The following is a 14,460-nucleotide window of genomic DNA, read 5'->3' as shown; positions in this document are numbered from 1 at the left end:
CTTTCTTATCCATATAATTTTAACTAATATAACTAATCTGGTTACTTTTTTTTACTATTATTACTTTTATTCTTAATATTAATAATAATAATAATAATAATAATAAGTAGTAACAATATTATTAGCATTATTATTATTATTATTATTACTCTTTATTATCAATATAATTGTAAATATTATAACTATTATGTTTGCTACGATTACTAATTATTATTAGCATTATTTTTACTATTATTATTATTATTATTATTATTATTATTATTAATAATAATAATAATAATAATAATAATAATTAGTAGTCGTAGCAAACATAATAGTTATAATATTTACAATTACATTGATAATAAAGAGTAATAATAATAAGTAGTAACAATAATAATTATGATAAAGAGTTAAAATATTACAATATTAGAGAGAAACAATATTAATATTAGTGAGTAAAAATCATAATTATAACAAAGAATAACAATAATAATTATATAAGATGAATATGGAGTTAAGGGTCCAGGAACTCGGAATTCTGTGCACATCATTTGTACTGTTGATATAAAATGATTCTGCGTTCCCCATTTATAAATATAGAATCAGAATGAAGAAATGAAGACAATCAATCGTTTAATAAGATCAGAATGATAAAATAAATGATAAAATATGGAGATCAGAAGAAGCTCATTAAGGACTGAGATCAGATCCTAAACTCCCGTACTGCGGGGTATAGAGCATTTCCTGCTCTGCTGCTGCCACCTGCTGGACAAATGACAGTACCACCAGTCTCCATGTTCTGTATGGGATTGCCTTGCAGTGTGCAGAATATTTTCTATCAAAAAAGTGGCTCAGCCACGTGTTAATAACGCCCCCCACCCCTTTCAATGACATACTTTTCTTCGAACCTCAATAAACTCATATAAAATACATCTAATTAGCTCCGTTTGTCTTTAATATCTGATAACTGCGAGATATCACGATGACTGGATGGATGATCCCGATCTCAGCCAGAGGGAGACTCTGAAGATACGCGCATGAAATCACCGCGAGTTATAGAAACATAGTCCAATCAGAAAACTGCGTACAATCATCAATACAACTACAAAGAACACGGAGCCAGTGACATCACCACCCCTGTATATGTCAGATAATGTATAATAGTGTGTGACCGTGGGGGAGGGGACATTAGAGTGTAAGCTCCTCTGATACAGAGACTGATGGGACTGTGGGGGAGGGGACATTAGAGTGTCAGCTCCTGTGGTACAGAGACTGAAGTGATTGTGGGGGAGGGGGCATTAGAGTGTAAGCTCCTCTGATACAGAGACTGATGGGACTGTGGGGGAGGGGACATTAGAGTGTCAGCTCCTGTGGTACAGAGACTGATGGGACTGTGGGGGAGGGGACATTAGAGTGTACGCTCCTCTGTTACGGAGACTGATGTGACTGCGGGGGAGGGGACATCAGAGTGTAAGCTCCTCTGGTACGGAGACTGATGTGACTGCGGGGGAGGGGACATCAGAGTGTAAGCTCCTCTGGTACGGAGACTGATGTGACTGCGGGGGAGGGGACATCAGAGCGTAAGCTCCTCTGGTACGGAGAATGATGGGACCGCGGGGGAGGGGACATCAGAGCGTAAGCTCCTCTGGTACGGAGACTGATGGGACCGCGGGGGAGGGGACATCAGAGCGTCAGCTCCTGTGGTACGGAGACTGATGGGACCGCGGGGGAGGGGACATTAGAGCGTAAGCTCCTCTGTTACAGAGACTGATGGGACCGCGGGGGAGGGGACATCAGAGCGTAAGCTCCTCTTGTATGGAGAATGATGGGACCGCGGGGGAGGGGACATCAGAGCGTAAGCTCCTCTGGTACGGAGACTGATGGGACCGCGGGGGAGGGGACATCAGAGCGTAAGCTCCTCTGGTACAGAGACTGATGGGACCGCGGGGGAGGGGACATTAGAGCGTAAGCTCCTCTGGTACAGAGACTGATGGGACCGCGGGGGGAGGGGACATTAGAGCGTAAGCTCCTCTGGTACAGAGGCTGCAGGGTGTCTATATAACTATACTACGTCTGGATGTAACAATGTAACAGATGATATGAGAAGATGGAGTTAGGATTAGATTTGTTATAAAGTCTCTCCAATGTTACAAATTGCTGAATGTTTATTTTTTGGGGGGAATAAATGAAGTTTCTCTCCCTCCGAAATCCAGAATTCGGCGGTATTTGGTTACTTAATTGTGAGAGATGTGCGGGAAATGTCACTCCGGAGATGGCGCCTCCGCGATCGGCTCCCTGACAAAGTGCGTTCTCCGTCTAAAAGGAAAAAAAAAAAACCCGTCGATTATCTAAAAGTCAATTGTCATTCAGCCTCTTTAGGAATAATTCCATTAAAGATAAAGGCGCTTTAATTAGATGAAGTATCCAATTACTGTAATTACATTTTTTATAAATTCCCATCATGCCGCTGACCCTTCATAAGACGGGTCGGCGGAATAATTAGTGTATTCATATCCCGCACAACGGATTGGACGCGATGTATCCCCCGGAGACGCCCGGGCTTAACGTATAGTTCACCTTTGGGAGGGCTGGCGAGCGTTCTGGCAGTGGCGATGAATATTTATGGGCGAGCGCGTGCTTTAGCGAGATTATGGGAGAAAGGCGTTCGCACGCCAGCAAATTGTTACTCAAGGGTAAAGTGTACATAAAACGCGGCGCGGATTACCGATATGCAAAGTTTGGCTCAGGCGGGGGATTTGCATCTGTTCTGTTAATTAATTGCAGCAAACGACTTTTTAAACTTGGGGGGAAGAAGATAATTGTGAGACGTTACGTAACGCGGGCGGCGGGGACGCAACGCGCTTCAGGCTTCGCAACCCGCTTCATATATACAATCTGTTGTATTTTGTTAGTGTCTGTCTTCTTTCCTTTTCTTCCATCTTTCCCTCTCCTTCCTTCCTCCCTCCCTCCTTCCTTACTTCCTCCCTCCATCCCCCCCTTCCTTCCTCCCTTTCTTCCTCCATCCCTTCCTTCCCTCCCTTCCTTCCTTCCTTCCTTCCTCCCTCCCTCCTTCCTTCCTTCCTCCCTCCATCCCCCCCTTCCTTCCTCCCTTTCTTCCTCCATCCCTTCCTTCCCTCCATCCCTCCCTTCCTTCCTCCCTCCATCCCTCCCTTCCTTCCTCACTCCCTCCATCCCCCCCTTCCTTCCTCCCTTTCTTCCTCCCTCCCTCCCTTCCTTCCTCCATCCCTTCCTTCCTTCCCTCTCCTTCCTTCCTCCCTCCCTCCTTCCTCCCTCCATCCCTCCCTTCCCTCCTTCCTTCCTCCCTCCATCCCTCCCTTCCTTCCTCCCTCCATCCCTCCCTTCCTTCCTCACTCCCTCCATCCCTCCCTTCCTTCCTCCCTCCATCCCTCCCTTCCTTCCTCCCTCCATCCCTCCCTTCCTTCCTCCCTCCCTCCGTTCCTTCCTTCCTCACTCCCTCCATCCCTCCCTTCCTTCCTCCCTCCCTCCGTTCCTTCCTTCCTCACTCCCTTCATCCCCCCCTTCCTTCCTCCCTCCATCCCTCCCTTCCTTCCTCACTCCCTCCATCCCTCCCTTCCTTCCTCCCTCCATCCCTCCCTTCCTTCCTCACTCCCTCCATCCCCCCCTTCCTTCCTCCCTTTCTTCCTTCCTCCCTCCCTCCCTCCATCCCTTCCTTCCTCCCTCCCTCCCTTCCTTCCTCCATCCCTTCCTTCCTCCTTCCCTCTCCTTCCTTCCTCCCTCCCTCTCCTCTCATCTCCTTCCTTCCTTCTCTCCTTCCTTCCTCCCTCCCTTTCTTCCTCCATCTCTTCCTTCCTTCCCTCTCCTTCCTTCCTTCCTCCCTCTCCTTCCTTCCTTCCTCCGTCCCTCCCTCTCCTCCCTTCCTTCTGTCCTTCCTTCCTCCCTCCATCCCTTTCCTTAATTCCTTCCTCCCTCTCCTTCCTTCCTTCCTCCCTCTCCTTCCTTCCTTCCTCCGTCCCTCCCTCTCCTCCCTTCCTTCTGTCCTTCCTTCCTTCCTCCATCCCTTTCCTTCCTTCCTTCCTCCCTCCCCTTCCTTCCTTCCTTACTCACTCCCTTCCTTCCACCCTCCCTCCCTCCCTTTCCTTCCTCCCTTCCTTCCTCCCTCCTTCCCTTTCCTTTCTTTTTCTTTCTTTCTTTCTTTCCTTCCTTCCTCCCTCCCTCCCTTTCCTTCCTTCCTTCCTTCCTCCATCCCTTCCTTCCCTCTCCTTCCTTCATCCCTCTCCTTCCTTCCTTCCTCCCTTCCTCTCCTCTCCTCTCCTCCCTCCCTCCCTCCCTTCCTTCCTTCCTTCCTTCCTCCCTTTCTTTCCTTCCTTCCTCCATCCCTTCCTTCCTTCCCTCTCCTTCCTTCCTTAATCCCTCTCCTTCCTTCCTCCCTCCCTCCCTCTCCTCTCCTCCCTTCCTTCCTTCCTCCATCCCTTTCCTTAATTTCTTCTTTCCTCCCTTCCTCCCTCCCTCTCCTTCCTTCCTCACTCCCTTCCTTCCTTACTCCATCCCTTCCTTCTTTCCTCCCTCCCTCCCTTTCCTCCTTCCCTCCCTCTCCTTCCTTCCTCCCTCTCCTCCCTCCCTCCTTCCTCTCCTCCCTCCCTCCTTCCTCCCTCCCTCCCTCCTTCCTTCCTCCCTCCCTCCTTCCTTCCTCCATCCCTTCCTTCCTTCCTCCATCGCTCTCCTCCCTTCCTTCCTCCATCCCTTCCTTCCTCCCTCCCTCCCTTTCCTTCCTCCCTCTCCTTCCTTCCTCCCTCCCTCCCTTTCCTCCCTCCCTCTCCTTCCTTGAGGGGTGTTCATTGAGGGGCGTTTTTTGAGGAGCATTAATTGGTTGAAGCACAGGTCCAGGGCGGGTGGGAGGAGCTTCTGTACCCCTTTAAATTCATTAAACTATATCTTCAATAACACTGAACATGTTCCTTCATGTCCCCTCCCCCGCTGGACGCATTCACACTGAAGCTTTCCATTGCTGCATACATCTGTCATCCCGTGTGTACAAGCGTCATCCCGTGTACATGCGTCATCCAGTGTACATGTGTCATCCCGTGTACATGTGTCATCCCGTGTTACGATGTGTTGACATGCATTGCGTCATGTCAGTCTCTCCATCATGAACGAGCCGCCAACACAACAGATGAATAAATCGTCCATGACCATTCTAGGAGCGCAGGGCTCCATGCGTTGCGCTGCATGCGTTGCACTACGTGGGGCTCTGCAGTTCAGGGGCATCATTGACAATGAACAGCGCCGCCGCACTCTGCGCATGGAGTTGGTGCGTTACCGTGCTGTGCGCATTAACCTCCCTGTCACAAGACACACGTGTGGATGAATTTCACAAAAACCTCCAGATTTCTGCTGGAATTTCGGGGAGATCTCTGGGCCCCGGATGACCGGCACCCTCCGATCTCCACCAGATTCCCACCATCGATCGCTGCGTCCCGTGAAGCCGGACGTTCTGATAGGATGGGACAGCCGCATGCAGCAATATCTGTCCACAAATCGATCCCCAGATATCAATCTCATTATCACGTACAGCCACGACGTCATCCCGCGCAGACGCCGAGTCTCACCGTAAGGAGATTGCAGCTTCTGGACATCAGAAATATAAGAAAGTGGCGGTGAATCAAATCTGTCATGTGGGAGGCAACAGCGCAATTGTGCGCAGCGCGGCGGGCGGAGCACGCGTCTCCTGTTCCATATGGACTGCAGAGTAGGCAGCTGTGGAAAGCTTCAGACTCAGGACTGTAGGAGGAATCTGCATGGAGTCAGAGCCCCGGGGTGTCACAGAATCAGGGGCAGACTGACCATTTGGAAACTCGGGCACTGCCAGAGGGCCTGGGGTCAGTAGGGGGCCCCATGAGATGCCCCTGGTACCTTTTTCATAGGCTTTTTTGTTTGGCCAAGGACACAGTGGCCCCATGATCCCCTATTGCCCGGGGGCCCCATGAGTTGTCAGTCCCCTCCTGCACAGAATGCGTCCGCCGGCTGCGCAGGAGTACAAACGACCGAACGCAGAATTCAGCTCTTCATGGAGGCGCTCTGAAGGTTTCTTTAGGTTTTTGCACTGGATGGGCGGAGCCGGGCGACCCCCACTGTCCAAAGATGGAACTACAAGAAATACACGATGTGTCATAAACAATGTACTCCGAGGACATCTGCTGGCAGCTTCGGGGAACTGCACCTCTCTCTTTGTTCAAGTGGACCTGTCATCAGATAAAGGACGCAGCATGGTGAGTGATGTCAGTGACACCCTCCCCTCCCAGTGACACCCTCCCCTCCCAGTGACACCCCCCCTCCCAGTGACACCATTCCCTTTCAGTGACACCCTCCCCTCCGAGTGACACCCTCCCCTCCCAGTGACACCCTTCCCTCCCAGTGACACCCTCCCCTCCCAGTGACACCCTTCCCTCCCAGTGACACCCTCCCTGTGACACCCTCCCCTCCCAGTGACACCCTTCCCTCCCAGTGACACCCTTCCCCGTGACACCCTTCCCTTCCAGTGACATTCTCCTCTCCCAGTGACATCCTTCCCTCCCCGTGACACCCTTCCCTCCCAGTGACACCCTCCCCTTCCCGTGACACCCTCCGCTCCCAGTGACACCCTTCCCTCCCAGTGACACCCTCGCAGTGACACCCTTCCCTCCCCGTGACACCCTTCCCTCCCAGTGACATTCTCCCCTCCCAGTGACATCCTCCCCTCCCAGTGACACCCTCCCCCCCAGTGACACCCTTCCCAGTGACACCATTCCCTCCCAGTGACACCCTCCCCTCCCAGTGACACCCTTCCTTCCCAGTGACACCCTCCCCTCCCAGTGACACCCTTCTCTCCGAGTGACACCCTTCCTTCCCAGAGATCACAGGACTGCCCCTGACAATGCCGCCATCTGATCTCCTATCCAGCTCCATCTTTGTTCAGGCATCATCTACGGCTCAGGAGACTGAGGAAATGACTCCTCCTTCTACAAAGGTACAATGTACAGTCTGATCACTGGGGGGAGGGGAGACTGTGGAAATGCCTCCTCCTCCTTCTACAAAGTTACACTGTACAGTCCGATCACTGCAGGTCTTTGCACTGGTTCCTCTATGATCAATTTCTTATGCTACAACCGATTGACTTTGGTCAGTTGAACCCGTCACCATCTGTTGTTCATCGCTCGCTGGACGATTCAATTGTTTTGTCAAATTGGACATCGATCGTTCAGTGTGATCCAGGGGCGGACTGACATCTCATGGGGCCCCCAGGCAATAGGGGATCATGGGGCCCCTGTGTCCTTGCCCAAACTCAAAAAAGCCTATGAAAAAGGTACCAGGGGCATCTCATGGGGCCCCCTACTGACCCCGGGTCCTCGGGCAGTGCCTGAGTTTCCATATGGTCAGTCCACCCCTGGTGTGATCATAGTACCATGAAATGTACTCCATACACCATACAATCATTCTAAGGTCCAACATCAGCTCTGTAGGAAGGAGGCGCCTGATTGGATGACTAGAATTGTCCTGTTACATATTTTTGGTAAATCTAAAGTGTATCGTACAATCAGATTGGATGGTGTATGGGCAGCCTAAAGGTTTGCAGTATGAGGGTCGATTTTCTGTCAAAGTTGACCCATCCAATCAGAAATATGTAGAGCTGCCCACGAATGCGCTCATATCTGCGTGTTCAGGGAATGTGCGCAGAATCGCGAGTTCCCATTCCTGGAACGTTCCTGGCTTGGTGATAAACGTGCGTTGTGCAATGCGGTGTCGATAATATCTGATGTCGCCCAACCAAGGCCATCGAACGCGCCAAGAAACTCGCAAAAACATCTCATTGCCAAAACAAGCACAGGAGCTTCTTTGATGCAACGCAAACACGCGCTTTAACACGCGGCTAAAATGCGCAACAAATGTATCAAACTGAGCGGTTAGAAAAAACGTTTCCTTTGGTGTCGCCTGAAAAAGCAGCCAGCAGACGCAAAACTCAAAATCTGACGCAAAGCTGACACTTTTTTTTCTTTTTTTTAATTAATTTATTTATACTTTTAATATTTTTTTGTTTATTTATTTATTTGTTTTGTATTCTTTGCTTTTTGTTTATTTATTTTATTTTTATTGTTTTGTTTATGTATATTTTTATTCTTGTATTTGTTTGTTTATATATTCTTTTTTTTGTTTGCTTGTGTATATATATATATATATATATATTTTTTTTTTTGTTCATTCATTTTATTAAAACATTAAATAAATAAACAAAAATAAAAGAATATATAAATAAACAAAAAAGCTAAAGAATAAATGAACAAGCAAAATAAATACACAAAAAAAGGAAATAAATAAATAGATTTAAAAAATAAACAAAAAAAGGGAATAAAAAAATAAAAGAAGACATAAATGGACAAAAAAAAATAAAATAAATATATATATATATATATATATATATATATATATATATATATATATATATATATATATATATATATATATTATATATATATTTGTGTATTTATTTTGCTTGTTTATTTATTCTTTTACTTTGTTGTTTATTTATATATTCTTTTATTTATTTTTGTTTATTTATTTTATTTTTATTGTTTTGTTTATTTATATTTTTATTCTTTTATTTGTTTGTTTATTTATATATTCTTTTTTTGTTTGCTTGTGTGTGTGTATATATATATATATATATTTATTTATTTATTTTTTGTTCATTTATTTTATTAAAACATTAAATAAATAAACAAAAATAAATAAAAGAATATATAAATAAACAAGAAAGTAAAAGAATAAACAAACAAGCAAAATAAATACACAAAAAATGGAAATAAATAAATAAATAAAAAAATAAAAAATAAATAGATTTAAAAAATAAACAAAAAAGGGAATAAAAAAAAATAAAAGAAGACATGAATGGACAAAAAATAAATATATATATATTCGTGTATTTATTTTGCTTGTTTATTTATTCTTTACTTTGTTGTTTATTTATATATTCTTTTATTTATTTTTGTTTATTATTTTATTAAATTTTTTTTTTTTTTTTCTTTTATGTTGTTGTGTGTCCTATCAGTGATCGGCGGTGCGGTTACACTCCACGACGCAGCAAGCGGCCAGTGTGTCCTATCAACGATCGGCGGCGCGGGCGACACTCACGATGCAGCAAGCGGCCAGTGTGTCCTATCAGCGATCGGCGGCGCGGGCGACACTCACGATGCAGCAAGCGGCCAGTGTGTCCTATCAGCGATCGGCGGCGCGGGCGACACTCACGATGCAGCAAGCGGCCAGTGTGACCTATCAGCGATCGGCGGCGCGGTGACACTCCACGATGCAGCAAGCAGCCAGTGTGACCTACCAGCGATCCACGGTGCGGCGATGCTCCACGACGCAGCAAGCGGCCAGTGTGTCCTATCAACGATCGGCGGCGCGGGCGACACTCACGATGCAGCAAGCGGCCAGTGTGTCCTATCAGCGATCGGCGGCACGGCGACACTCCATGACGCAGCAAGCGGCCAGAGTGACCTATCAGCGATCGGCGGTACGGCGACACTCCACGACGCAGCAAGCGGCCAGTGTGACCTATCAGCGATCGGCGGCGCGGCGACACTCCACGACGAAGCAAGCGGCCAGTGTGACCTATCAGCGATCGGCGGCGCGGCGACACTCCACGACGCAGCAAGCGGCCAGTGTGACCTATCAGCGATCGGTGGTGCGGCGACACTCCACGACGCAGCAAGCGGCCAGTGTGTCCTATCAGCGATCGGTGGTGCGGCGACACTCCACGACGCAGCAAGCGGCCAGTGTGTCCTATCAGCGATCGGTGGTGCGGCGACACTCCACGACGCAGCAAGTGGTGTTTATTTATATATTATTTTATTTATTTTTGTTTATTTATTTATTTATTTATTTTGTTTATTTTTGTTTATTAATTAATTTATGTTTACGTTTCTTTATTTAATATTTGGTTTATTTGTTTGTTTATTCTTTACATTTTTGTTGTTTATTTATATTCTTTAATTTATTTATGTATTTTATCTATTTATTTTTAATCCTCTTCTATATTTCCTGAAAACATCATAAATTTGCAAAATACTCGACATGGGGATCCCGACTTACACCTGAACATTGAACGTTGAACCGTCAGCCTGCGTTCAGCGTCTCCCATCACGCAGGTCATAGAACTACAACTCCCAGCATGCTCTGCTCTCGTGAACACATTGTTACATTTTCAGCACCGAGCACAGAACAGCGACACATTGTAGCAGATGGAGGGTCACATGACACCGGGGGGGGCGGGGCTGAGGACAATGACATCTGCCAATGATGACAGCTGCTGGACCAATAGGCAGAGCTGGGCCTGTGTTGGTCAGGAGACGCATGGAGCTCTGTGATTGGTGGATCTGCTGTGGATGCTGAGCATGGCTCCCGTCGGTGCTGGGCTCTAGGACACCAGGACACCATGGCTCTGTCCACCATCCAGAAGGTGGCCCTGTTCTCCGGCCTGGTGCTCTGCGTGTCTCTGCTGCTTCCCAAAACCTTCCTGAGCCGAGGGAAGCCCACCGTACAGCAGGAGGGTAAGGCGGGGGCTGGGATGGCGTGGTCTCAGGGGCCCAGAGGGGAGGAGGGTGGTGGGGCCCCTCTCACCCTCAGTACTGGGGGATTCTTTGCCAGCTGCTGGTCACATGACACATCATTACTGCAGCATTTTCCTACGAAGGGCGTCAAAGTCACTCCGGGTCTAAAAAGTGACGCCACGACGCAGCAAGTGGCCAGTGTGTCCTATCAGCGATCGCCGGGGCGCGACGCAGCAAGCGGCCAGTGTGACCTATCAGCGATCGATGACGTGGCGACGCTCCACGACGCAGCAAGCGGCCAGTGTAACCTATCAGCGATTGCCAGCATGGTGACACTCCACGACGCAGCAAGCGGCCAGTGTGTCCTATCAGCGATCGCCGGCGCAGCAACGCAGCAAGCGGCCAGTGTGACCTATCAGCGATCGATGACGTGGCGACGCTCCACAACGCAGCAAGCGGCCAGTGTGTCCTATCAGCGATTGATGACGTGGCGACGCTCCACAACGCAGCAAGCGGCCAGTGTGACCTATCAGCGATCGATGACGTGGCGACGCTCCACAACGCAGCAAGCGGCCAGTGTGTCCTATCAGCGATCGATGACGTGGCGACGCTCCACAACGCAGCAAGCGGCCAGTGTGTCCTATCAGCGATCGATGACGTGGCGACGCTCCACAACGCAGCAAGCGGCCAGTGTGACCTATCAGCGATCGGCGACGCGGCGACACTCCATGATGCAGCAAGCGGCCAGTGTGTCCTATCAGCGATCGATGACGTGGCGACGCTCCACAACGCAGCAAGCGGCCAGTGTGTCCTATCAGCGATCGGCGGCGTGGCGTGATGCGGGAAAGTCCTCACACCGAACGTTTCCTGCCACTTTCGGTTTACAAAAATGACTTCTAACCCCCAAATATTCTATATTGTTGTTTTCGCGGAGAAGCGGCGATCGCTGCCATTTTGGAATGTCCCGCGGTATTTTGCGCCGCGGTTTTTCAAACGCAGTTTTTTTGGGAGAAAAACTGCATTTAATTGAAAAAAACACAAGAAACGCACATTCCCCCGATTTGTATTTGTATAATATGAGAGAGGATGTGACGGCGAGTAAACAGACGCCTATCGCGGTAAAATGGCGCACGCTCGTGGAATGGCGACAAACGACTGTACGCAAAAATCTCTGCGGGCGACGCTTTAAAAATTATTTCCAGGTGACTGGTTTAGAGTTACGGAGGAGGTCTGGCGCCAGAATTATCGCTCTCGCTGTAACGTTCGCAGCGATACGTCATGTGTGTGCTGCCAACGCCGTATGTGTGCGATTCTGTGTGCGAGCGCCGAGGGGGGGGAGGGGGGGGCGGTAATGTTCTTATTTATTTTCTTTTTTCTTTTTACACTTTTATTCCCAATACAAGGAAAGTGATAGAAATGAGGATGACGGGTTCTCTTTACGGAGAGATCTGGGGGCAAAAACACCGCAAATCTCTCATCAGTCGCATCGCTGCGATTCCTGAAGACTTCACTCACCGGTCGCAATGCTGCGATTTCGGGTGTGATATCTGAAGGCTTGCTGACCAGTCACATCGCTGCGATTCCTGAAGATTTCATTCACTGGCAGAGGCGGACAGACAACTCATGGGGCCCCCGGGCAATAGGAGATCATGGGGCCCCTGTGTCCTTGCCCAAACTCAGAAAAGCTTATGAAAAAGGTACCAGGGGCATCTCATGGGGCCCCCTACTGACCAGTCACAATGCTGCGATTTCTGAACCCTCCTGGACAGATCCCGAGACGCGGTGACAGAAGGACAAGCTGGGAGATGAGCTCATCACTCGGCTGCTTCTCCTTTCCCTCCCAGTCACAGGATGAGGTGGAGTTCAGGACAACCTGGGCTCAGAGGAAGCGGGTGGAATGATACCGGCCAGGGGAGTGAGCACACCTAGTGGAAGAACGAGGTGATGCCGGGAATCTTGGGACTGAAGATGAATATTGCGACAAAAGCTAATCTGGTCATTTAATTGGCTCTTCATTTTAACCCCCAAAGTGCACCCCATTGGCTCTGGGTGACGTCATCACGTTGCCAGCCTTCATTTTATTGGCTCTGAGCGATCACATGACATCATCACATGACGCGCTTTCACTTTCACACTGACCAGTCCGGATGAATCATCGCTTTGTGTGAATCTCCGGTGGTGATGTAATAACGCCGAGTATCTGATGATTGATATGTTCCGGCATTTTATCCCTTACCTTGTATTTATACCGCGTGGGTGAATGTATCACTTTATTATTATTGTGGGTGAATGTATCTCTTTATATTTATTGTGGGTGAATGTATCACTTTATTATTATTGTGGGTGAATGTATCACTTTATTATTATTGTGGGTGAATGTATCACTGTATTTATTGTGGGTGAATGTATCACTTTATTATTATTGTGGATGAATGTATCGCTTTATATTTATTTGGGTGAATGTATCACTGTATTTATTGTGGGTGAATGTATCACTTTATTATTATTGTGGGTGAATGTATCACTGTATTATTATTGTGGGTGAATGTATCGCTTTATATTTATTTGGGTGAATGTATCACTTTATTATTATTTTGGGTGAATGTAGCTCTTTGTATTTATTGTGGGTGAATGTATCACAGTATTTATTGTGGGTGAATGTATCACAGTATTTATTTGGGTGAATGTATCACAGTATTTATTTGGGTGAATGTATCACAGTATTTATTTGGGTGAATGTATCAGTTTATATTTATTGTGGGTGAATGTATCGCTTTTTATTATTGTGAGTGATGTATCTCTTTGTATTTATTGTGGGTGAATGTATCGCTTTATTTTTATTTTGGGTGAATGTTTCACTTTGTATTTATTGTGGGTGAATGTATCACTTTGTATTTATTGTGGGTGAATGTATCACAGTATTTATTGTGGGTGAATGTATCGCTTTGTATTTATTGTGGGTGAATGTATCACAGTATTTATTGTGGGTGAATGTATCTCTTTGTATTTATTGTGGGTGAATGTATCACAGTATTTATTGTGGGTGAATGTATCACAGTATTTATTGTGGGTGAATGTATCGCTTTGTATCCTCTTCTATGACTTTCCTGGTTTTATATTCTGTGGAATATTATCTCTGGACTTCGATGCTGTTTTGGGAATCGGAACGACTTTTGTTCGGCGCTATGAAGTCGTTTTCTGTCGCCTCTGACACATTCAATGAGGAATTTATGAAAATAACATCCGGGCCGATATAATGCGCAGAAAACAAAAATACATTTTATTAGGGAAGTTAAGGCCGATATACATGCGGATAGAGATGACGGTCCGAACACGGACACCATATGTACATCCCGCTTCCCAGACGGCTATGGGATGAAATTATAACAGATCGAGGTCAGGTATATCTTTGTGTCAATGGGAGATAGCAGAGCAGCCAATCCATAGAGAGTATTACAGAACCCGGTATAGGTATATGGATTACTAACCTATCTACTTGTATACTTATGTCGGGGGATGGGGAATGTTGGGAAAGAACAGTACAGGAGGATGTGTTCCTTATGAGTTGTGTGCCCAGTTCAGGAACGTGCGATCCACGAGAACGTAGGCGCACCTGAAAGATTAAGTGCTAATGTCTGTTGGTGATACAGGCAGGTCCATAAATATTGGGACATGGACACAATTCTAACATTTTTGGCTCCATACACCACAATGGATTTGAAATGAAACAAACAAGATGTGCTTTAACTGCAGACTGTCAGCTTTAATTTGAGGGTATTTACATCCAAATCAGGTGAACGGTGTAGGAATTACAACAGTTTGCATATGTGCCTCCCACTCGTTAAGGGACCAAAAGTAATGGGACAATTGGCTTCTCAGCTGTTCCATGGCCAGGTGTGTGTTATTCCCTCATTAT

The 14,460-nt window shown here is 47.1% G+C and overlaps 1 protein-coding gene across 1 annotated transcript in view; it reads left to right on the top strand.

The window, feature by feature from the left end:
• The first annotated feature begins 10,308 nt into the window (after window positions 1–10,308).
• RIC3 (RIC3 acetylcholine receptor chaperone) overlaps window positions 10,309–14,460 on the top strand; it is a 37,393-nt gene continuing 33,241 nt past the window's right edge. Inside the window, exon 1 of the mRNA XM_089667278.1 lies at window positions 10,309–10,544. Within this exon, the coding sequence (XP_089523404.1) occupies window positions 10,430–10,544 (115 nt within the window). The 5' untranslated portion in view covers window positions 10,309–10,429. The remainder of the gene's footprint in view (window positions 10,545–14,460) is intronic.

This window comes from Staurois parvus, unplaced genomic scaffold (genome assembly GCF_062004578.1).
Source record: "Staurois parvus isolate SC_StPar_1 unplaced genomic scaffold, SC_StPar_1.0 ptg003145l, whole genome shotgun sequence".
Classification (NCBI taxonomy): Eukaryota; Metazoa; Chordata; class Amphibia; order Anura; family Ranidae; genus Staurois; species Staurois parvus.
Note: the sequence above shows the minus strand (reverse complement) of the source record. Positions and strands in the feature narration are given on the sequence as shown.